At 43.1% G+C, this 25,592-nt stretch overlaps 1 protein-coding gene across 1 annotated transcript in view; it reads right to left on the bottom strand.

Moving 5' to 3' along the window:
• The window catches only part of astn2 (astrotactin 2), a gene marked incomplete at both ends in the record, with an annotated part of 274,785 nt that overhangs the window by 223,657 nt on the left and 25,536 nt on the right, over positions 1–25,592 (bottom strand). Inside the window, one exon of the mRNA XM_079755910.1 lies at positions 8,682–8,872. Coding sequence (XP_079612036.1) covers positions 8,682–8,872 — 191 coding nt within the window. The remainder of the gene's footprint in view (positions 1–8,681; positions 8,873–25,592) is intronic.

Here is a 25,592-nt window from a genome sequence, read left to right as displayed (position 1 = left end):
CCCATAGGAGCAAGCCTTTGTCCCGCCAGAGGCTGTCCCACTGGATTGTAGCTATATTTCTTGCTTATGGATGTAGGGGCTTGCAGCCCCCCCATGGCTTGAGGGCCCACTCCACAATGGGCATGGCTACTTCATGGGCCTTGTTCAGAGGAGTGTCAGTGCGTGACATTTGTGCTGCGGCGAGCTGGGCTACACCTCACACCTTTGTGTTGTTGTTTTATAGGCTGGATGTCTCTGGGCCTTCTGTTTCTTAAGCCGTGCTGGAGACGATCTCACCAGACTCAGACTGATATTTGCTGCCTGGCTGAATTTGCATGGCTTTGGGAGAAGTATGCAATACGGGAGTGGTCTATATCTCCCATAGTAAAACATAGACCGAAGTTAGAAAAATAACTTTAGGTTACTTAACGTAATCTCTGGTTCTTTGATAACAGAGTGAGGTGTTTCACCAACACGTCCCTCCTTGCATTTACACGGAAAGAAACCAGTATAAAATGATTTGAGGAGGGAGGGTCGACTGTAAAGGTGCAGGGGGCGGGGCCCTGTGGCACAGTCCGACCTGTCTGTCAAGGACAGACGTGGTGCAATTGGAGCTTCCGTAGTAGGTCACGCCTAGGCGATTCCCATAGTGAAACACTGAGCAAAGTTATCAAAGAACCAGGGATTACGTTAAGTAACCCAACGTTTTTTTGTTGCCCACAACATGCCTTGGTGAATGTTGCCATAAACGACATAGACTTTGCTTATTCCATCAAACAGTAGTCAGTATTTGACCATGACTAATTGGAGTTGTGCTATTCCATAAAAATAACTCTTGAGGGACAATGTAAAATGTATTTGTACCTCAAGTGCAGATTACCTGGCCTGTTCATGAGCCTTGAACACAACTATTTTGTATATAAAAACACAATTGCCACAGCAAGAGAAAATGTTGTACATAAGATGATTCAAAACCATTCACTCAGTTACACAGGCAATTCACTCGAAAGCAGATCAAGAGGCATACAAAGTTGTGTTCCAGGTCGCTGATTGGCTGTCGCTTGAAATACGTAAACTGTGAGAACCACCCCATCCTCCCACTGGACACATCATGTAATGTGTACCTCATAAATCATGTATGCCATAGTAGTTTACCAAACCTAAACACAATAGACAGTTATAAAAGGAAGATAATGTCATGGATTAGACCACATAAACGTTCCATCTTTAAAACTAAAAGATTTGCATTTTGGTCCCATTTCTGTCCAGTATCTTGAATTATGTAAAGTTGAATTAGCTTTTAGTGGTGTGGTAAGCAGAGTTCAAACACGGTTGAAATCTAAAGGAATCAGCAAAAACGATTAAAGCCGAGCACAATTAATTTTTTTGTTAAACTCTTGAATTAAATAATTGGCTCTTCCCAGAGCAGCGAGGTTTATGTCAATATGTGCCATACAGAATTAAAAGTCAATTTTTTGAAGCCTTCGGATGCTTTTGAGTTTCAATTGTTGGAGTATTGAGCCCTTTGTGCAAATCTGACCTACCGGTGGTGGACTGTATGATGACTAATCATCATTATACACCATCAGCAGAGAATTGGCTCATGAATGCTAACGCTGCAACCAAAATGTTCAATTACTAGTCTGTTGAATTGCTAGTCCACATAATAGAATCATTTTATTTTCAAGAATAATATGTGTAATATGTGTTATTATAATTATAAATAATGAATATAAAATAAATAATTTGATATTCATTTCTACAAGAGCTACAATGTCCATATTTTTTTTGCAATATGCATAACTGTCGGTTTAAATTTGGTCATCCCTACCACTGAATAGAATCATGTCATTCAGTTGAAAAAAACAAATACATCCCCTTTTTCCCTTACTGTCCAAGACAATGCAAAATGAATCGTGTTCTTCTGCAATCGTATTCACATCATTTTCTTCACATCAGCGACAAGTTACAATAATAATGGGATGCAAAAACAAAAGCCTGGGCGATCCTTATCTTGAGCATCACAGCAGGGAGAGGTTTGTCTAGACTTCTCCAGAGAGAGAAAATCTATTCCTGCCTATTTTGTATTCCCTGTATATTTGTATAACTTGGAATTGCAAGAATTGGTAAAACTCCCTCCAGTTCCTAATAGTAGCTAAAGTAAGCAAAACTTACAATTGACTTATCATTCATCAAGCAGGCACTTTCATTGAAAGTGAAAAACTTATAGTGATTCTAGATACAAATCATTAGGAAGCAGGTGGAGCTCAGGCATTTATTGTACAAGGAGGCCTACAGGTAGGCTTTAGAGATTGAGGAACGATATTAGTACCTTTCATCTGGGAGTCAAACACCCAAGCAGCTACAAAGCCCAGCCCTGTTGAAATAGGTCCCTGTCCCTAGTTGTGCATTGTGCATCAGCTTAGGAGAATAAGAGGTGAAAACAATCAAGAATGTCTTAATCACATTGATTCTCCTTAATCACAGAAGAGTAGCTCTAAATAGCACTGAAAGAGACCGGCTGAAAGTTCCCACAAAATTAAAAAGTATCCGTCTTTGGTCCAAATTGGGTTACCTTCAGTTGAATTACTGCAGTACCAAGATATGGACCAAAAAATGTAATGTAATTATAGTTTCATACAGTTTATTTTCATCAGGTGTTTCAGAAGTTTATAAATGTATGTCTGCTTACTTCTGCTATATTGCCTTATTACGTAGTTATGACACATGCCTGCACTGGCGTTTGACTCAAATTCTGTTCAATTTCATTGCTCTATCGACTGCAACTCTTTTTGAAAGATTCAAATATCAAGGCAAAGCTCGGCAATAGCCATTGCGACAAACTTTTGAAAAGCCAATTCCGCCTCAACCTCATGTTTTATGCAGACACCTGAAGAAGTTGGATATGGCCTTTAAATTAACAACAGTGTGTTTGGATGTGTGTGAGGGTGTGTAGTAGAATTGCTGTAAAACCAACATCAGGCAACAATAGGGCTTTATTTTAACATAATATTTATATTGTGTTACGTTTTTAGGTTAGTGTTATATTGCTTGAACAAGGCCTCTCTTGTTGACTCGAGTGTAACGTGCATTAAGTCAGATGGATGCTTTCCTTTTGTGAGATTACACCTTATGTAGTTGATTCAGGTAAAGGGCTGTCATAGAATTAATGCTATTATGTCTACTGATATGCAAATAAAAAGACACCCACAGTTTTCTGTGTCATATAGGTTTGAGGTAGTAATAACCATTAAATATCATAACAAAGTGATGCAACATTAATAGAAACGTTGTTTTGGTCAGCAGAATTGCAAGCCCTTATGATAGGTTTTGACAATCCATACTATGCAAAAGCCTGATATGTTACTTGTTCGTTCTCTAACGCACAAATGACAAATAAACCTAAAAGTTGGACGTGAACGAACATGCTAATATTGGCATAGATATAAACTAATACACCTTTTTTCGCTGGATTGATATCCTGGCCTTATATTGAAAACAATGCCATTTCATCATGTGTACTTTCCAAAAATGTGTTTTGGCACACATTGGGACATGACACGTCTTTGTAAACGAAACAATCTACTTTTTTTCACAAAGTTGTACAAATCCGAAACCACTGCCTCTAAACAAACTCACAACCTCCAACAGACAGCCTTTAAAAACACACATCTGAAAAAGACACATTCATCAGCACCAAACTGCAACCAATTCCCATTATCCAACTCAAGCAAATGCATCAAGGAGAAATAAAATGCAGGCGTCTTTATGACTGCTTCCACCCCGTATTCCATTCCTTCCATCCTCCCCCTCAAACAAACATCCAAGCGACTAAATAGTGTTAAGACAACAACAAAAAATCGAAAAAGGATCACCTCGGTTGCAGAGGTAGTAATGGCGTGTTTGATCGTTTTGACAGCGAGAATGAAAGAACACATCAATGGCCTCACGTTAATGCCTCCAGGCAAAAGGCTTAGGCACAGATTTATATGCAGTAATGCAGAATAATTCTTCTTCTGAGGCCAGTGTAACGAAAGCAAACGTGTTTTAATGCCAGCAGGTCTTCATGGTGAATACCAGCTGGCGCTGAGACACAGACTGCCTTGCTCTCCTGTCAGTGTGTCGTGTCCGTCTTTCGTGTCTTTCATGTCTGTCGTGTTGGTCTGTCACCCTGTCTTAATGCTTGTCTGTCCTTCTGTGTCTTCTTCCTTCTGTGGGTTTGGTTTGTGTTAGCTTTTCCTTTCACTGTCTGAATTCAATAACTCAAGAGAACTCGATAAACAATAATATACAGTAAAAAATGATATATCACTGAAACTGCAGCAGGTAAATGTGACTGTCTGTCTTCTTCCGTCTTACTTCTGTGTTGTCGGGCAAAAAGTGTAAACAAATGTTTATTTGGTGGTTTTGGATGTTGTTCACTGTATGATTAATTGTGTTTTATTGTATGCTGTTGCTGTTTTGTCTTGTAAAAAGGAGATGCTTAATCCATGGGCATTACCATGCATTTTTTCGGGGGTATTGTTTCCTCCAATACTGAGGAATGCCAAATCCCCCCCTCCCCAACCCCCAATACAGTATAGAATATTCAATATCTCCTCCATTTACAAACCCTGACAACGGATCTCCCTCTTATTATTTCCTCTTATTTCTTCTACTTATTGTTGTACTTTATTCCCTCTGCAAAGTGTGTTTAAATATTTTTACGTCGTATAATCTTTTTTTTCCTGTTTGGGGTGAGGGGATATAATGGAACTTGGATATTTATCGGTCTATTGATTTATTGGCCTAGAGGTTAAGAAGAAAGTTGGCACGACAACTCAACACAGGCCATCTTAAAAGGTCAAGCGCTGAGCCCGTAAATAGCTCAAGGGAGGAAGTACTCAGGGCACACTTTTTATTCAAGGATTAGCACGAGGACAATGTGTGGCCTAATAGAGTTTACAGCAGACTGGACGCTTCCCAAAATAAATCCTTCCCATGGGATGGTAAAAGCTCCTTGGTGAGCACTTCTAACTGTCAAAGCTAATTGTATTTGTTGCTACGAACGTAAACACAAGCCAACTATCCTATATCACTATTATATAACTATATAATAGTGATATGTGCTTTAGTTGGAAACTCTGGCACCATTTTCAGGTGTGCAAGTCACATCAAATATTGATGTTGAGGCATGCAAGCAACACAGGAAAGAAAACAAACACATACATAAAACGTTTAGAATCTTTAATATATTAAGCATAACTATAGTCACAATATGCAAGATTGAGCCCTTCCCAGTTGAGGAAGATTTTCAGAATTCCCAAAGCAAACTCAAAGTGTTCTGTCAACTCTGACTGGAAGTTAAACTTTGCCACCCATGCCTGCATAGCTCAGTTGGCTGGGAGTGGGTGGGAGGGCTTACTGGAGTGTCAATAATAAGATTATCGTAAACAAAGTGAGAGGTATGGGAAGCCATACCATTTTGAATAAGCTTTTCAAAACAACCTTCAAGCCACCAGCTAGTTGAAAAGTTGAATAATGAAACTTTAAAATATGCAGCATAAAGATATGCAGCGGAAATAGCTTCAATATCCCTTAGACTTTATGTATTGCATATAATATGCGGCAGGGTTCTGCAGCAACACACCAGACAGGGGAAGCCCTGGACATGAATGTCGACATGTCCAAAACAATCTCTTTATATTGGACAGACAATGCTTTCATATTGATATCCGTCTGCCACACAGAACCCACGTCCCTGTGCTAACAGAAATGATGGAGCGCCGGTCTGGGAGATGGCGGAGGACGAGGAAGAGGAGAGGGAGGTTGTGGTGGAGGTGGTGGAGGTGGTGGTGGTGAAGGTGGCGGTGTCGGAGGAGGTAAAAAAAAAGAGCATTGAAATGCGAGAGAAGGGAGGATGAGTGAGTGAGACGTCGACAGCTCAATGCCAAACGAATAGAGCACTCAAAGCACCGTCTGCCCCTATACTGACAGCATCAAACTTAATGATGTTCACTCACGGAGCCAGGAGACATCTCTAGGGACCCCGGGGGCCAGGCCCGCTACACCTTTTCCTTCTTGCCGTTCTGACTGTCTGCATATTCCTCCCCCCCCCCCCCCCCCCCCCCCCCCCCCCCCGACCTGCCCACCCCCTCCCCTCTCCTTGCACACACTGCAACACACCCTTAATTATCCTTCATGTTCTATTTTACGGAGCGTTCTCCCCAGTCTGAGATGTATGCAGACGATGGTCCACTTGAGTTATCTATCAAAGCGATAGAGGGGCCCTACTGTCTGCAGCAGAGGGTAGTGGCAGGGTTCCTGGCTGAGACAACATATATCTCAACACACTGGAAGACACCGAGGATAAAAGGGCCTCGAAAATGACATAGTATGAAGAAGTAAATAGTTCAAAGTAGAGCACTGTTTTCTAATACTGTCCAATAATGCAGCCCACCGATGTGAAATCTGCAAAACTCTGCATACAAAGTGGACGGAAGACTGCGAACTAACTATAAATAAAAGTTATTTTTATTATTATACTTTTTTTTTCATAAAGGTGACTTCTATCAGAGGGCAGGAAGTCCAACCCTGTTGTCCTAGGGCAGACACGGCGGACGCTGCTAAAACGATCCTGCATGCAGATCGCGGGACGGGAACGGGGCGTTTGTTAGGCCTAAGTGTTAATCAACCACCTTGTGAAGCCAGGCTTGCAGGACGCATTACACAGAGGTTTGTCCAAGGACGACCCAGAGAGTGGAACCACAGAAAAACACAAAACAAATTGCCGCTGTGTGCGTAACAGCGAGAGACAAGGGAGATGCATGGGGTGGGGGTGAAGGAGGGGTTTGGGGGTTGAATATTTTAAACGAGAACTGGCAACGGAGGACAAAAAGTCACACCGTTAAACTAAATGCACGGGTTGAGGAGGTGTGAGATAAAGCAGGTGCTGTAGGGGGGGATGGCGAGGAAAATATCTGCAGACTGGAGTACAGAGTGATGGAGATAAAAATAGACGAGAGAGAGAGAGAGAGAGAGAACTTCAGAGGGAATGATATAAAGAGAGTCGGCCATTGTTGTTTTGAGGTGTGAAGCTAGGCTGGTAGATTCAAGTTTGGAAACAGCCGAGGGGAGCGTACGGGTGACCCGTCGACGTAGGCCCCATGAAGAGTAACGGGAAGGGGGGGGGAGAGTATCTGGACTTTATCAAGTCAAGGGCTGATAGTTAGAACTTGAGTTAGAAAGAAACGGGGTAACATTGACAGAGGTGCAGAATGAAAAGATAAAAAAAGGGAAACACAATGCGAGCGGTGGGAGCTCACTCTGCAGGAGGCTGAGGTGTGTGGGAGGCGGCTAATCTGCCACGTATGTGTAGAGTATGAAGGCATACGTACGCGCGTGTGTGTGTGCTCGTGTGTCTGCGTGCATGAGGGTGTGTATGTGCACAGGTGCACGCTCGTGGACTGTGGAGATTACCACAGATGGCTTTGCGGAGTGAGGATACAGATATGGGATGTGTGGGAGCGAGAGAGCGAGAGTGGGAGCGAAATGTAAATGTTGAGGGTTCAGCAGAATAATATGCACTCCTGTGTCTGTTTGTTTGTGTGTATATATATATATATATACTGTATGTGTGTTTCTGTGAATGCACACCTTATATGCAATCAACCAACCACGACAGAGAGTGGTCAGTGGTTTCACGTATGTTGGTATTCAGCAGAATCATATCCGCCTGCACATGCGTGTGTGTGTGTGTGTGCAAGTTGATATTGTGACACCTGCATTTCAGTCGAATGCACACTTGAAAGGGGTCCCAACGTGTCCACCCACCATGACTAATAACGGCGGGAGAGAACGAGGTCAGCCGAAGAGGTGGCGCACATGCTGAGCATGTAAAGCAAATGATCATGGCCCGCTGCCGCCCTACATTCACGTCTACCTCGTAGGATTTGTGCAAACAGAGTTAGTGAGAGAGGTAGAGAGAGAGGTCGAGAGGTAGAGAGGCAGAGAGAGAGAGAGAGAATAATCTTGTAGGGTTGGGGGGTCAGAGCCTGGGCCTGAAACCAACAACTGCAAGGGGCGGATTTACACCTATTGCCCTGATTCGTAACAGAGATTTTCTATCAAATACAGAATGTTTTTTGGGTGAATGGATGAAGCTTTCAGAAGGGGGTTTTGATAAGTCTGATTCTAAAGCGGCCAATCTACACGGTGCGGATTTGATGGATGTTTCAGCTCGCCTTCCCACCGGAAAAAGTTCACCAGTGCCTGCTGAGTATGCGTTCGCTGTCAGCCAATTACTGACAGCGAACCCCCCCCTGGTCCCCTAGCACCAGCAACATGATTGGTCAAAACAAATATGAAGCGAGCGAAAGCATTCGATCCTGTTTGCTATCAATCCCAAGCCTGAATTGTGAGACGAGGTTGAGAAGAACAAAAGCCATAGGTGTTCGAGTGTGTCTGTGTGTGTTGGTGTGTGTGCGTGTTCGTTCGTTGTGCGTGTTTTCGTGTGCGTGTGTGTTCGTGCGTGTCTGTGTTTGTGTGTCTCTTTGGGTCTCTGTGTGTTGGTGTGTGCGTGTGTTGGTGTGTGTGTTTGTGTATGTCCGTGCGTGTCTGTGTGTCTCTGTGTGTTCGCGTGTCCGTGTTCATGTGTGTGTGTGGGTGTTCATGTGTGTTTGTGTGTTATTATGTGTGTGTGTGTGCGCATGCTTCCCACCTACCATGACGGAGATGTGCAGCAGGTGCATGTGCTCATGCAGGGCGTGGGCGGGCTGGCGGTCCGAGGGCTGCGTGGTCTGCAGCGGCGCCTCCGGGCCCCCCGTCGCAGACACGTGGAAGAAGAGCGTGCCGTTCTCCAGCCACTGCTGCTTCCAGTGGACCTGGGAGATGTCTGGTCCCGTGCCCGACATCTCTGCACGCCCACAGGGGGGAAGGAAGGAGGAAGGAGGGGGGAGAGGAGGGAGGGAGAGAAGAGGGGAGAGAGCAAGGGGGGAGGAGGGGAGAGAGAAGGGAGGGAGGGAGGATTAAAGGAGGGAGGAAAGGAGAGGAGGAGGATGGGGTCGAGAAGGGAAGAACGGAGAGAGGAGAAAAGGAGAGAGGAGGGAGGAGGGATGAAGGGAGGGAAGAGGGAGGAAGGAAGGGAGGAAAGGAGAGAGGAGAGGATTTAGTGAGCTCAAGTTTAAGCCGTATGCGCTTGACATTCAGGATCTCTAAATGTGTGCAAAGGGGGTGGAAATTGTGGATACATGTACAAAAAGGAGGAGGTGAGACTGACAAAACTGTGTGTCTGTGCGTACTTGTGCATGTCAGGGTGCATGTGTGTGTGTGTGTGTGTGTGTGTGTCTGGCACATTAGCCTGTTGAGGATAATCCGAGGTTCTGAGGTGAGAGCAGAGAGGCAGCCATTAGTATTCCAGCGGGCCTGCATCTCGACGCGGGTCAGGCCCCCCATAGTCCCCTAAGAGCCTGCTTTATAAACACATGAACTCCAGCGAGGGGGGTAGCTCACGGGAGAAACTCCACTCCTTAGCGCATTATCATAATCCGGATCAAGTCAATAGAAATGAAAATAAAATAAAGAAATTGACTATGTGGAATCGCCGAGAGCCGCAGAGTGGCTCCGCTGGCATCTTTATGGTGATGGCTTCTTCGGGCCCTGGCGTAAACAAGTCAGGGGAATTTGTCCTAAATTCTAAATGGAGACTTGACATGTGTCACGATATTTCAAACGATCGCAATCAATACGGCAGCATTGCCGTAATAACTGGAATAAATCACACTGGGGTGATGGAAAGGGACTTATGCTGGAAGCCTGGGGTTGCCAGCTCAGAGCCTTCTTAAGGGCGCGCAGGACTGAGGGAATGCAGAGCTTTGTTAATGTTGAGGGAACACAACACAAAAGACTTTGTGAGGCGGTGCTTGTTCAAAAGGTCCCTTTTATTATCAAGGTCTGTAATTGTGGGGAGGAAAATGAAGAGCTGTCACCTGGCACCATGGCCCAGTCTCAGAGCTTGCGGTGTTGCGGTAAATCCCTGAGCGCCTCACACACCAAGTGAATGCATTAGCTGGGATGTTTCTATTAGCATACATGTGGGACTAGAGAGCAGAGTGGGGCCAGGGTGGTGTTAGCCTCCCAAGGGGAAAAGGCTATTGGGTTTGATGCCCAATGTCCGCAGCATATCTAACATATTTCAAGTGTATACGTAAATACTGAATACCCTTGCTTCTCATGGAATGACTTGTATCTGAATTGATTGTGCGTCGCTTCGGATAAACCACCTGCTCCAGCCCCTGCCTGCTCTTTCACGCTATTCATCTGAAAAATCCCTCTAAGTCATGTTGAATCACACCGCCTCCGAAATGACAAAACTACAAATAACCAAAGTCAATGACACAAAAAACCCAAGGTGTCCTGAACATATCCAAGAATAACACAAACGCAGGGGGGATAAAAAGACAAAGCACAATATCGACGACAAATGATCTACGCCATCTTCTCCTCTATTGAAGAAGAGACGGGAGGGAAAACAAAAGAGCCCCCAGAACAACAGTGGGCAGGGCCGCCGTATCGAGATATGGTTCGTCGGCGCATCCATCGCGGCTCCTATCGATCCAGCGGGCGCCGGGCTGTTTGTTAGCCGGGGTATTCAGCAGCGGCAGGCGATGATTGCTTGCGAGGAGTCTCCGTACAGTATATCTCGCGGAGGCTGCGTGACAAGGGCACCGAACACCCCCACACCGATCCTCAACCAACAAGAGGCAGGTAGCGCCTGATGAATAGTAGGTGGTAGGCAGGGTGGGGGGGGGGGTGTAGTTATTAACCTTGCCGACCTCAGGTCAGTAGACAAGTGTGGACACTGGATTAAGTGTGGGATAGGGTGATGGACGACTCCCAGCTGAATGGTACCTGGCGCAATGGCCAAAGTCCGGAGCCTAACCTGTGGGCAGCCTTGACCCAGATTGCCTCAGCCCCTACCTGCTCCTTAATGACATGTATCTGACATCCCTGCAGGTTGCTTCTGTATGAAAGCTTCAGAATGAGTTAATAGTAAATAGAAGGGGGCATGCGCAAGAGCGTGGGTCAAGCACACATGCGAGAGAGCGAACACAGCCAGACAGACACACACACACACACACACACACACACACAGACGTCTCAAGGTCTTCAAAGCCTTTTTCATGTGGGAAATATGTAGTGACATACATTGAGTTCAGCCAAGCAGGTTCATTTACAAACAAGACAGCGGTGCCAAACATGAAGCAGAAAACATCACAGTGAGAACACCAAGCTTGGAAATAGTCATCAAAAGGGTGGTGAAAACAATACACTGCCCGAGGTGGAATCACAGTGGTGCTGATGAAGGGGTTGACTGCACACACACACACACACACACACACACACACACACACACACACACACCAGTCGTCACGTGTATGTTGCATTGCATGTTTGTTGATGATGTGTATGTCAGACAACAGAAAAATACACTTGTTAGCAATGTTTCATTTCAATAAACTGTATTGTTTTGTTGCAATGGAAGTGAACAGTTGTGAGTCAACATGCATTCAAACAATCTTGTAGCAGAGGAATGAAGGTGGAATAAAGATGGCCTCCAAACATTTCATGGTTTTCATAACTTCCTTGATCAGGTCACATGCATATTGGCTAAAATAAATGAGGTTTATAGAGATCCTGGTGTGATGCATTCAAGTATATTGCATTGTGTTTAATAAAAATAATGTGTACCCTTTAGAATTAAGTGCATGATTGGAAATGATTCAACGTGACTTGGACATGGTGAGTACCAGTAGGAGTTAGATGGTAAATGTTGGCGCCTTTTAAACATTAAGATCTCCATGCTGGGAAGGAAGGATTTGGCAGTGCAGCCCAGCGATTTAAGACAGAACTTAAGTTCAAGTGATTTCACCAAGTGTTTCGAAACACGACGGGGTCTACTTCGTTAAAAAGAGCACAGCTGTAAACAGCACTTTTGTTCAATACATCCCCACCATTGAAGGAGACAGTGTCCTGGAATTACATATCCTACCACCACCCGCATTGAGTATCTGCTCCCAGTGCCTGGTCTATCACACTTCCTGCTTAACCTCCAGATATTTCCCTCCATCACCATGTCAGCCGCTGTTCCTATTGTCCAATCGCTGAAGCTGCCGGACAAGACACCTGATTGGCCGCAGAGCCGGCTTAGAGGCCAAGGACACATCATCAGTGTATCCTTACAGGAGGGTTTGTAGCGAATATGTAGCTAGGTCATAAATAATTACACACATAACACCGCTGTATAACAGGCTTGATTCACCTGGAAGTCTGAAGGTTGTGATGGTCGAATAGGCAACAGCCGCCGGCGACTTTAATGAAACTGAAGCAGCTCAGCTGTCCCATTCCTGTCCCAGTTCAATGGTAAATGGACTGTATTTATAAAGCGCTTTTTTAACCTGTAGCAACTCAAAGCGCTTTACAATATTGCCTGACATTTACCCATTCATGCACACATTGACACACCGACAGCATGTGTCAACCATGCAAGGCGACATCCAGCTCGTCGAGAGCACTTAGGGTTTGGTGTCTTGCTCAGGGACACCTCAACACTGCCGGCTGGTAACACTCCAGTTACCAGCCAACCCGCTGTACCTCCTTCGCCACATGCCGCCCCAGGTCCAAATAACTTTTATTGCGCTATTGCCGGCGCTCTATAATGAGCGGTCAAACGTAAAGTGGAGCAGGGTTTCCCACAGCAATGTACAGCTTACACAGGCCTGCCCGCCTTTAACTATGTCTTCCAAAAAACAAAAATATCAAAAGAAATTACTCTCTGTGTATAGATCAAGACAGACTTGCGACCCGAAAGCCTGCATGAAATTAAGCATAAGTGGTGAACCTGTAAAAGAGTGCAATTACCAAAGGGCCCTTGAATTGTTCTTTTTTAAACCACGGAGGATAGCCTGTAGCGATGCGAGATGTCAGCTCTGCCATAAGCAGGGCCTTCGATCACTGTGTTAGGGGCCAATAGATAATTGTTGAATGAGTCTGTAGTCTATTGTACTAACAAGCCCCTGGCCCCGGTCTGATGGCAAACCCCACCACCTCACCACCACAACCATGATGGAGCATTATGAAAACGTATTGAGGTGGATCCTGGATTAAGCCATCCTAAAGGGATGTAAAGATTATGACTGTGGGGGATCAGAGAACGAGGACATCCCACGATTACCAGGGAATGCAGAACCTCTGCAACAAAAGGTCTAAGAAGTTGATATGGTTGTTCTACATGCTAATAGTCGTTCTACATGCTAATATAGTCGTTCTACATACATACACACGTACCTCTTCTAATTAACACAACTCATTAACTTACGATAAATAACCGCCAAAACATAGCGTTGCAAAGCTGCCCCTGTCAAGCAGAACATTTTAGAAGTTAATTTTATGTTATTAATTCACTCCAACCACTTTGGAAACTTATGACTCATGGAATAGGATTTAATTTAAGAGTTCATTAAAAAAAAGTCAACTGTTTATGAAGACTAATTGCACTTTAGAAAGAATAGTGGAGCGCAACATTGTATCGCTCAATGTCGTAACATTCTGAAAAAGAGGCCACTTCCATATTACAGCGAAGGGTGCCTGCCAAACAACGATGTAATCTAGCTCAACTCTGTGTTTGTGTGCTTAAAGTACACCCATGAGTAATTTCCCAGAGCATTTTCTGATATGTTTTTGCCATTTTTAGCAGACTCTTTCATTCGAGGTGATGTAAATTGAATACGTTGATGGATGTTATTGTAGCTCATGAGCACTTAGCGGTTAGTCATCTGGCTCTCTGATATTAACAGGTACACTGAGGACATGGGGGAACGGACCTAGTATCACTGGGCATGGACCGAGCCCAGCCACTACAGACTACACTATCCTCCCACATTTTAACGTAAAGGTAAAAAGTACTAATTAGCTGCTACACTTTGTACGACCGCAGACAAGTCTGAATTGTAGATTGTTCATCTATGCATACACATTGACCTTTGACCCTAACAGGAAAATAGAATTCCATTTCTGATTCATCCCACAGCGGTGCATGTGTTTTTTTGTTCTAAGCTGGTACTGTTTTAATAGAAGCGTGTCTGGCTGCGAAGGTCCCACCGCTTTCATCTGTGAAGGCTCTTGTCATAAAGATGCCTCGGAATACATCCGATTATGCAGAAACACTGACACTTGCTTTGAACCCGAATGGAAACGCAATCACAATTTGCCTGTGAACAGTTGAACACTGAGCATATTGGTTGCTTGTCTGAAAGTGTGTGTTTGTGTGCGCATCCTTGGGCCTGCGGCCAGATGTTACGAAGACACAGGGCTCCGATCACAAGGCCACTTTGTAAGTCATTAGAAGTACTATTAGGTGCCCATGCTGGATGTGTGTCTACATATGCTTGGATGCAGTCGTCTTAAGTATGTGCATCTATTCGCCGGATGTGGGATGTTTGGGTGTATTGCTGTGCCATCGGCCCATCTGTGTCTGCTGTGCTACGTGTGTGTGTATTGCTGTTCTACATGTGCATGCGTTTGTGTATTGATGGGCTGCGTGGTTGTGCATGTGTGTACGTGTGTGTGTGTGTGTGTGTGTGTGTATGTGTGTGTGTGTGATGTTCATGTTTGCTCTTTGCCGTGCTTTATTTGCTGTGCTTTATGCTAAATGCCCGAGCATGCGGGCGTGCTGGCATCTCTTAGCGTAGGTTCACCGAGAATGTGTACACAGCTCCAAGGACAACTATTCATATCATTAGCCTTCTCTCCTGAAGCTATGAGCAGCATGCATGACAAGGAGGGAACAACTCATGAAACAACAATTGCTTGAACCGATCATTATTCATGGTACTTGTGTAAAAGTAAACACAATGATTGTAAATATTACAATGTTATACATTATAAATATGAATTCAAATGCATAATAAATGAATGTATATAAAATGGAGTAATGTATATAAAAAAAGTGCCATATGCATGTGCCATTTTTTTAAGATCTAATTACCTTATATCCGAGGTGGCTTTAGCTTAATATTTTAGGAAACAATATTTTGTTTAAACCAGTATTGATTAAATAAACAGAGAAAATCAATATCTTGATGTGGGGAAACAGTCTGTCTGTCTGTGTGTGTGTAGCCACATGCACAACAGTGTGTGTGTGTGTGTGTGTGTGTGTGTGTGTGTGTGTGTGTGTGTGTGTGTGTGTGTATGTGTGTGTTTGTGTGTGCGTGCCTACGTGCGGGACTTCCTTCCTGCTCCAGTATGAGGAATGGTCTAATTAAAAAGAGGACCAGTATCAAATAATGGTGAGTAATTGCTTCCTCTTGGAGTAAATTATGCAGGACGTTTTTTTGATGTAATATATACAACAAGGGGTACTGGTGTAGTAAGTTGTGAACCAGTGATACAGTCGCTAGTTGGATAAAGCATTCTATATTTATATTCCTTTATTTATTCAGCTATCATCCCATCAGTTATGTTCAGACGGAGCAACATCTAAAGCCGTCACTCAAATTGCTTTTTGAAAGAGGCTTGCAATGTGTTGCTTTGTGTTACTAATAGTTGTGTGTTAAGAGGGAAACACAATAATAATTTTTTATATCATACACTATAGAGCCAAGTTATCCATTACCAAAATATCAAACAGCATAGACTGGCAAGCTTGTTGTTCCAGTTGCAGTTGAAGTTTTCTGATATCACATAGGAACACAGCTGCTGAGAAATACTATGGCAGCGTGTTAACACACTGAGCACCAGAGTCATATGAGGATGCTCATAGCTACACACACGTTAGAAAACATTAAAACACAAATTAAAAACTCACACGCATGGGTATCATCAGTTCAAGGGTAATCATGCGCACCACACACACACCCACACTGGATCAAATCACAGTCCAACACACGCTACATGCAAATGACGGATGCTATATCAATGTAGGCTATCTTAGCTCTCGCTAGCTGAGTGTCAGCGAGTTAACGATCAATATCAGCACATCCAAGTATACACACACACACGCACACACGCACACACGCACACACGCACAAACACACACACACACACACACACACACACACACACACACACACGCCTATTTAAAGGTGATCAAGATGGCAGCAGTGTGCGTCAGCGTGCGTGCGTGCGCCGACTGAATGTGTGTGTGGTCCTGACAGCTCCATGACAGCTCTGTCGGCGGGGCTAAAAGGTGCCGTGTCATCACCCTGATGAAGGATGGCACCCCGGAGGCACTTTGCTGCTCACCATCAGACATGTGGCACGATCTCATCGCCCACCGTACTCCCAACCCCGCCCCCCCCCCCCCCGACACACACACACACACACACACACACACATACACACACTAACATGAGCCTCATGAATATGGAATGATGTCATGGTAGACTACAGTTCATCAATTGGCACTAAAAAAGTTGGCATTGGTATAGGCATCCTTGAGCCTATTAATGATGTATCTAAAATGCACTCCGATTTGCATTCGATAAAAGGGTCTGCTAAATAGTGCAAAAGAATAAAATTGGAGTGCTCACTGAGTTTAAAGTGTCCAAAGATAATTTCACTTTCATAAAACGTTCTTTTTTTACCATGAAGATAGAACCGGTAATCAGCACCAGCAGCAAAACCACCAGGGCAACAGAAATGTATGTTTATTTGACAGTGACTTCAGGGAAATTACTTTTCTCTTTCAATTCTTGAATGCTAATCATCCCATTTCCATTTTTAAATACGCTGACGTGAGCTGTGTGAAATGAACATGCAGCATTACCTGAACAAAAGAGTAGACGGAAGCATTCATACGATTTACACTTAATACCAGAATAAGTGGGGCTATGAGGAGGGCATTAAAATAGCTGCTCCCCACGAAAAGATCTTTCAAAATAAATGTTTTTCGGAGCGTGTCCTTGTGTGTGTGTGTGCGCGGGCGTGCGTGTGTGTCTCTAATTAGGAGTATGTGTGTGATTGTTCATGAGTGCACTTAAATTATAACCCTTTTCCTCAAATGACCAAATATGTGCATTAAAATTTGCCACGAATATCCTCAAATATTAAATAAATTGGCTTTGAATTAGCAAAATGCTCTTATTGTGTTCCTTGGAAACTTTAATTGGTGGGCTCAGATAGTAATAAGTAACCTAGCATGTCCTTCATAATCGGTGGCTGTGGTCAAGTAAGTTAAGTAAAACCCTGTTTAGTGAAGTTTAGAATAGGCTACTCAGTATTGCATCCGTTTTTGAAAAGTTCCACTTTGTAAGACAGCCTGGTCTTTTATTTGTAGCTTGTTTACTTTTAAATAGGTTATATGATATCATAAACCTCTCAATATATCATAATTCATAATTATGTACTTTTGAGTGCCATTATGACATGTTTTATTCACCATATTCTCTCGAACAATGTTACTTTATCCATTACTTAATAATTATTGTCAACTTGAGTTACAAATACAGGCGTGAGCTGGATTTATGATGTCATAAATAGATCAAATCATAATCCAACATGAACTATATTCAAATGGCAGATGCAACTGCAATGACGTGATAAAAACAAAACAAAAAATGTAAGTTTGCACTTTTACGAGAACGGCAATGAATTTATTTCTAGTTGTCTGTCGAGTGTAAGTGAGGTAGCAATCAAAAAATCATATTGGAAATATGATAATATAGAGTATGGGATGGGAATAAAACAAAATAAGAATGGGAAGGGCCTTGAAAAGTAAGTGACACTATACAATTTTATGAAACATGTGAAATTTATATATTTTACACATAACTCATGTCAACATCAGTACACCTTCCTTTTCACAGTTTCCACCGTAATCCCTCTGGAAAGCCGAGTATAAATAAGGAAAAGAGCGTACCTCTGAGCGCGACGCTGACCACAAACAAAAGGTTGACAGTGGTTGATCTCATTGTCAGGACAGGTCCGTCCGGACACCGCGTAGTTTGACGGCTGGCTCAATCAGCACTTCCACATCAAATTCTGCCTACTCAACACCTCCATCCCTCCCCTCCCCTCCCCGTGACCTGTTTGCGACCCCACTACTGAGCACCCCCCAACCTGTCAAGTCCCTCAATAACCCACTCCCTATAACGTCTGACATTTCTCAAGATTAATATTTTAAGGACACCTGACTCCCACTTACGGTACAGCACAGCAGGCAATGTCACACTCAGACAAACTGCAGAGCCGGCATCCCGACAAGGACCACTCTCTCCTTGATAAATAAAAGAGTCTGGAATTACTTCAAGGATTTTTACTTGCCTTCTACTGAGCATTGTTCAAGACTGATTGGCTGAAGTTAATGCTTCTTAAAGGAATAGGGTTTCTGATGTCAACAGGAAAGAGGTGTTGAGGGACGTCTAATGCAGAAGTAAAAGGGAAGAGGGAAGGCACTCCGTTTTTGTTGGGGGAAATATCCGTTTTTAAAACCCAGCTGGTACCTTTTCCACTGCGCTCCGTCTTAGCCGCTAACGTCTAGCTCGGAGACTGACTAAGGTTCAACGGAAAACCAATTACATTTCATGAGACATTACCAGCTGGGACTTATAGCCGGCGAGAGAAGGGAAACGTATGACTTCAGAACACAGTGTCAATGAAATAACTCCAGCCGTTAAAAAAGGTGAAATCCAGGTAATCAGATAAGGCTCAGGATGTTCACCTGCTATATCGTTAAAAAAGCCCAAAAGGGTAAAACCTAATTTATTGACTTGGGAGTCCTTTATGAGGTCCCTGAGGGATCAAGGACGCAATATGATCGTATTCCGACTCGCAGAGGTGTCAACACAATATAGATATCCATACATATAATTAGACAATATTGGCCCATGGAGCTCCCTGAATAGCAGCACAGAGACTAGTGAAAAGTGAGCCATGAATTATAGAACAGTGTTTGTTTATGGCAGCATCGACGAAGCATTGGGAGACCTTCTTTGACAAGGGTACGGAGAATAAACAAACAGCTACTCGCCGTCCGACCCCAAACGGCACTGAGGCCATTTTAATTCCTCATCTACAGCCTGGAATACAGAAGAGAGGAGAGAGAGGCAGAGAGAGAGAGAGAGAGAGAGAGAGAGAGAGAGAGAGAGAGAAAGAGACAGAGACCTCTCTCTCCCAAACATTCACATCATGTGAATGTTTGGGAGAGAGAGGGAGAAAGGGTTTGAGGGAGAGATTGGAAACTCACTCAAGGTCACTTCTAGTTAACATAATCTCATCCCATCATCTCAAAAAACAGAGAACATGGCCGGGTGCTGATCAAATGTGCAATTAAGTCACAATATCAATTTAGCCGAGGCTAAAACTCGATTCAACCGGAAAATAGCATTGTAAGGGCCATCCAAAACAAACAACATCAAAAAAACGCAACAATAACAGCATAATTTATGTGTGAATCTATAAATGGTTTTGCTCTTGCACTGTCCAGGATTAGCGAGGCAGCCTGCCAGCAAACCAAAGGGCCCTAATGTATTTAAAGTGACACATTAACAGGATAAACAGTAGCCTTATCTGCAGAGTGCATTGGGTGCTTTGTTTTTTTCTGCTTCTTCTTAAACACTCCAATCCCATTAACAAGACCTACACTGATTTCACATCTTTCTTCCTCGTCTGGTAATGCAGGGCCCCTTGTCCAAAGGTGCCAAAAGTGGGAGGCAAGGGCCCAATAAGACACACATTAAGATTGACTAATCCTTTGTTTGGCTACCCGATTGGAGACCTGGGTCAGATGGGACACAGGGAGGAGCAGGGACAACTTACAAACTGCAGTCATCAAGACATTCTGCTTTATATCGCACCGCACGGTTTAGTATGACATTTGCAAGTGTTCAGTTCAAAGTGATGCTTAGAGAAAACAATAGAAGACGATATTTAAAGGTGGTGCAACATATTACCCATTATCTTATTAATGGTGAACAATTATAATTATTGCAATTGGTATTTGTTACGTTCACTTTTTAGTTCTTGTCACTGTAGTCACTCAATGTGTATTTATGTGGGAATGAAATTAGAAAATGTATCTTAACATATAATGTATTGACATATTAATACTTTCCCGATTTCATTGATATTTGTTGTAGTAAGCTTGTACACGTTCTATGGAAATATCATTTGAAAGAATACAGAAGGCCCATAGCCTAAATTAATAAAAAAGTATTCAAAATAAAGTCATCCAAATGCATGAACGCAAACAACAACTGTGATGATGGGGAGCTGAAATAAATAGAAGAAAATATGCCAATACAAAAGGAGTGACTATGGCAGATATCTGAAACCGAGAGAAATGCCACGGCAATATGCGATTTAAGAGAGCGAGTCAGTTAGCTATGCTCTCAAATAGAATTAGACGAGACGAGAATGTGTTTCAAAGTCATCGGCAATGACTTCACAGAACACAAAGCATTCCAAAAGCCTTTCAAATGTGCGAGTACCACATTTACAGAAATGCAGTTGTCATTAAAATCCTGCTGTCTAACACTATCCTGCTGTGACAAACACTATTAAATTGACAACTATCTCGCCAACTGACAGATAAACTATTTAACTTATTGACTCACTGCTGACTGACTAAGCCAACTAGTAGCTAGTTAAACGCAGAAACGCTTATGAACTATAAATACATCCCACCCTTACCAGACAAAAATGTTTGCTAAGTGCAAAAAAACAAAAAAACAAAAATTCTGAAAGTTTCTACTCCTGCCAAGGAACAGAGCATATGCCCATTCATTCGGGGACTGAGAATATGGTATCCCGCAGGGATGTGAGGAAGACTGGCGGTTTGTCCTTCCTATCCAATCCCGGAAACCAAGGATATTAGACAAATAAAGCAATTCCAAGATAGATAGAGTAGTGTTTGACTGCCCGTTTGAATCTTAATGTCCACAGTCTACCGCCACCATGTTGGGTGCTATTGTTTTAGTGTGAGGTATACAACAGGCCATCGGCTTTACAAACCTCTCCTTTTAGAATATACGGCTGCATTGACATTTACTAGCCAAATAAATACTGTCAGAGAGAAGTGCTGTGGAGAAATGCTACCCTCTGTGCCGCCTTTTCCAAACCCAAACTCCCCCCCCCACCCAGCGCTGCTTAGAAAGGAGGCTTTTTTTCCTCAAATTCCTCAATCGCAAAAAGATTTGGTACTCCATCATGAGGTAGAGGAACTGCCCCAACAAAACAATTTTTATTAATTGTAGTGATCAAAAAATAATGGAAGCTGCTGTGAGACACACACACACACACACACACACACACACACTTTCTGTTGGCAGAGAGAACGTACAAGTTTGATATCGCCTGCCCTGCTGACCTCTGGCAGAAACGGCTACTGCGGTGGTATTTTACCACCACTTACCAGTAATTCATATCCTTTTTATTTTAACAAGGTAGGCTATCCCTCACAGTTTAAGAAAGTAACCATTATGTTTCACCGTTTGGATGGAGAAATCCCACTTTATAAAAAGGTATAATAATCGTACAAAAATCATCATCAATTGTACAATTGTTGATTGTACAATATTAGATTTATTTCTGAGGTAGGGGCATATCGCTCAATCGTAGTGAATGTAAACTATAGAACTGGGTATCCCAGAAAGTCAATATCTTATATTCAGGATGATACAAAAACCATTCAAAGACGATAAACGATTTTATTGAATTATTGCACAGCCCCAAGCGTCTACTCTTCAACAGTATGCCTTTTCTAAGATGCCATGAAGCTACACATAAATAAATCAGTGTTATACCTCTATACAGTTTACATAGGCTTATTTTCTATTTAACTTTAGCAGTGTAAAGCAACTCACTGGATTATTTCAGTCCACAGTTTTGCTCGGCTGCGGTTCGGAATCAGTCAGTTGTGAAAGACAGCTTCTGTTAGACAGCTTGTTTTTCAAGTCCTGGGGTACATGTTCCTCAGTACCAAGTAGCACGAATAACGTATCCACTGGGTGGAATTTAGATATGATTGGTTGAGCTGAAGACCTCCGTAGTGCTCCCACTAATGCAAGGGGCATTCAGCAAAAAGATTGAACATGCAAGGGAGAGACACATGAGTGCAACCTTACTTAAATTAACAATGGGCAGAAACAGTTATGGAACCAAACTTAGTTTATTTGACTACAGTTCCTTTGTCAAAGGAGTTTTGATGCAGATTATTTAATACCCACATTGCATCGTTATGAATTTACATGACTCCTTACAAGCGATTGTTCCTCACTAAAGTTTGCTACCGGTTCTACACATGCCAAACAAGCCAGACACATTAAGTATTAAGAGTCAGAGGGCAACGTGCTCGGAGACAAAATATCAGCTCAAGGGCTTACTCCTACCTCGGTTAAACCTTGTAGGATAGTGAGGGGAGCCATAATGAGAAAAAATCATTCATTAACCCTTATATCCCCTAACCAGAGCACACAGGAAAAGAAACACTGGCCTGGTGGGTACTTAACTGACCAAGTGTGACATGAAATGGTATGCCAAAATCCTGGCTCATTGGCCGTGCCAAAAACTAATGGGAATGGAATTGTGGGAATAAAGAAATTGGCTCAAAAACTCGGTTTAGCATTAAAACAATATTTTGTTATTCGGTGATCATGGCTTACCTAGCATAGCACTTTAACATTTGATGTTTTTTCTGCAAAAGTGAATAATTGTAATTGTAAATGTTCTGAAAAACATCATTTTGACAAGTAAGGATTTTTAAAGAGGAAGAACGTTTGTAAAATAAATAAAAATACTCTGTCTACATAGTCAAAAGTCACAGTGGAAAAGGCATGGGTACAAACCCCATTGGGGACAGACCTGTTCCATCATCCACATTACACCTGGCTACAACTCACCTGACTTTGCCCTTGAGCAAGGCATTGCCATTAAACCAATCCTTAGGGCATGGCACTGTGGTGCCCCAAGGACCAAGTTACGAGTTGAAAGCAGACGGCACATTTTCCCCCAGGAGGAATAATAAAAGTCATCCATCTAGAAGGGCCCCTGAAAAATGCCAACAACACTTACGATCTCCAAAACAAGGCCAGGTAGGAGACACCACCATCTCTGAATGGAAGGCAGACTCTCCAAACATAACTATACACCAGGGGGACCCATCTTCTGCAAACCTACCCATACTCATTCACCCATCAACGAGACGTTGACATCGAAGGCAGGGGGATTGGGGATGAAGTTGTGAGAGTGTGCGCCTCTATAAACACCACTAAGGTCACCAGCGGATGTTTTTGACCAGATGGCAAGTTCGTAGCTCCCTGGCCTGGGATTGGAATGGCCAGTTGCCGTCTTTTTCAACTTTTTTCTCTATCTGGCAGCAATAATGCGCACACCCGCACACACACAAACACACGCATGCACGTACGTACACACACACACTACTGAAGAAACGTTAGAGCGTTGATTGCCAGGAGGACCTTCATGCGGGCCAAGAAGTTCACTACAGTTCCTCATTACAGTCAAGCACGGCACCCCAGGGTGCGATAGATTTATTTACAGAAAGCAGTTATTTATATATTTTTTCGCTATTCTGTGTGTGGTGTGTGTAGTGTGTGGTCTGGTCTGTGTGTGAATTTTGAGTGCAATTCTAGGCCATGATGCATGCAAGCTAGCTTGCTCAAAGAGTTCAGCAGAGGAAAATGTAAGAAATTCCACAAAATAATAATGGAACATACAGGCCAAATCAGTTTTAACCTGTATTCTATACAGTCCATGTGCTTTACACACCGGAGCTGGGCTGGTCACACGGTTTTTCACCTGCTTTTTACTCTTAGAACTAGCAGGATATCCTTCTAGGAAGCGATTTCAATTTTGAAATGTGACTTATCTGGAAAAATTGCATTTTTATCAAACTATTGTTTAGGGCAGAGCAGAACAGAACTTTGTCATACATAGATTGTGTAGAAATATTGGCCAAACGATATCACATATATACAGTAGCGCTGCTTTCCGACGGTTTCCCTTGGACGCCGTGGCGTCTCCGTGGACAGTTTGCACCGCTAAACACACTGGGACTCAAACTGGGGAGAGCGTCTTTAGTTCAAGTGTCACGTTGCCCGTTCAGAGTGTGAAATTCTGTTGGATTAATGGATTAATACACCACCACGGCAGCACTATGTTAATATACATTTAGGAACGATCCTGGCAGGGCCCTGGTGGGTAATTGTAGAACTTGTCAAACGTGAGGGGAACTCTGCCTCCCCAGCCCGCTACTAAACCTTAGCAGGAAACCTATGCTATACAGCCTCTTAAAATCAATGCAGGATTGCGCAACGACAAGGGTTTTTTGAATATGAAATGATATTTCCTGTTCCAAAACTTAGCTCAAATACAACGGTGTATTAACACAACAAAAAAAATCGTACGATGTCAGAAAAATGACAAGAAAACTATTTCCAATTAAAATACCTTTTTTGTGTTTTTATTTCGCTTGGGGAGTACTCATCTACTCAAGTACAATTTCCACCCCTGGTTCAGAGAATGTGGTCCATTGCCCTGTTTGTTTGTAGATCACTTCATATTTAGAGAGCGAGAGAGAGAAATCAACTGCACAAAGTTAATTAGTTATCACACAGAGGTAGCTAATTTATGTTAAAACCGTCTGATGTTAAGTATCGCTTGCAGTATCGGATGCAATTACCTGATTTCCCCGAGGGGAGCCTAAGTGGTTGTATGTTAACGTGTTCAGTTATTTCATGACAACTTCATGCAGTCAGGCAATTCAGCTTTTAAGCTCACCCTCGTTCATTCTACTCAACAGTATTGGATCTCCGTCGTTTATTTTCCCCTTCCATCACATTGTCTTCCACCGTTTCCCTCATATATCCAACTCGGCACAAAACACAAGTTTTAAGAACCCCTTTTCAGTGGTGCCTGCCGCATCGCCACAAATAAGCAAATCCTGCAATAAAATTAGTCGGGGCCTAAATTACGAGGCAAAGGCTTGATTGTAAAGAGCTAATTCATTTCCTGTGGGCCTGGCCAGGTCTTGCATGATTAATGGCGGTACTAGTGCTGGCCTCCTGAGTTGGGTCCCTGTCACGGGAGATTAATCAGCGGAGCAGCTTATGCCATGGCACCCTAGCACTGTCCAACATGCTCTCCTGGTTGGCTCGCTGGCCAAGGACAAGATGAGGGGTCGACCAGGAACGTGTAGCATCATAAGTTACCTGTCATATGATATGATATGGGTTTGATGAACCTGAGAATGGAGGAAATGTATTTTACTTGAGAAATGTAACAACATTGACCGTCATTTATTGGGGGAACATTCTAGGTGATATGAATAGAAAAACACTTTAAGTTAAGGGGAATCCTGTATTAATTTACTTCTTTTTTACCGGCTTCAAATTAGCAAGTCATTCGGACCAGGACATTTCAGAGGTGCCAGCATTGATCCAAAAAGGCAGTACTATTTTGTACTAGTATCATGGCACTCACCAAGATCCTATTTTTCAACATGCAAAATCGACTCACTTCAAGCACTAACTGGTGAACCTCACTCTACCGCACGACTACACACTCTCTGACACCTCTTAATCGAAACCATCACCAACTTCATGGCTGCTTTACACCCCGGGTCA

Source organism: Pollachius pollachius (assembly GCF_949987615.1).
Source record: "Pollachius pollachius genome assembly, chromosome: 18".
In the NCBI taxonomy this organism is placed as follows: domain Eukaryota; kingdom Metazoa; phylum Chordata; class Actinopteri; order Gadiformes; family Gadidae; genus Pollachius; species Pollachius pollachius.
The sequence above is the reverse complement of the archived record's forward strand: the minus strand, read 5'-3'. Positions and strand labels throughout refer to the sequence as shown.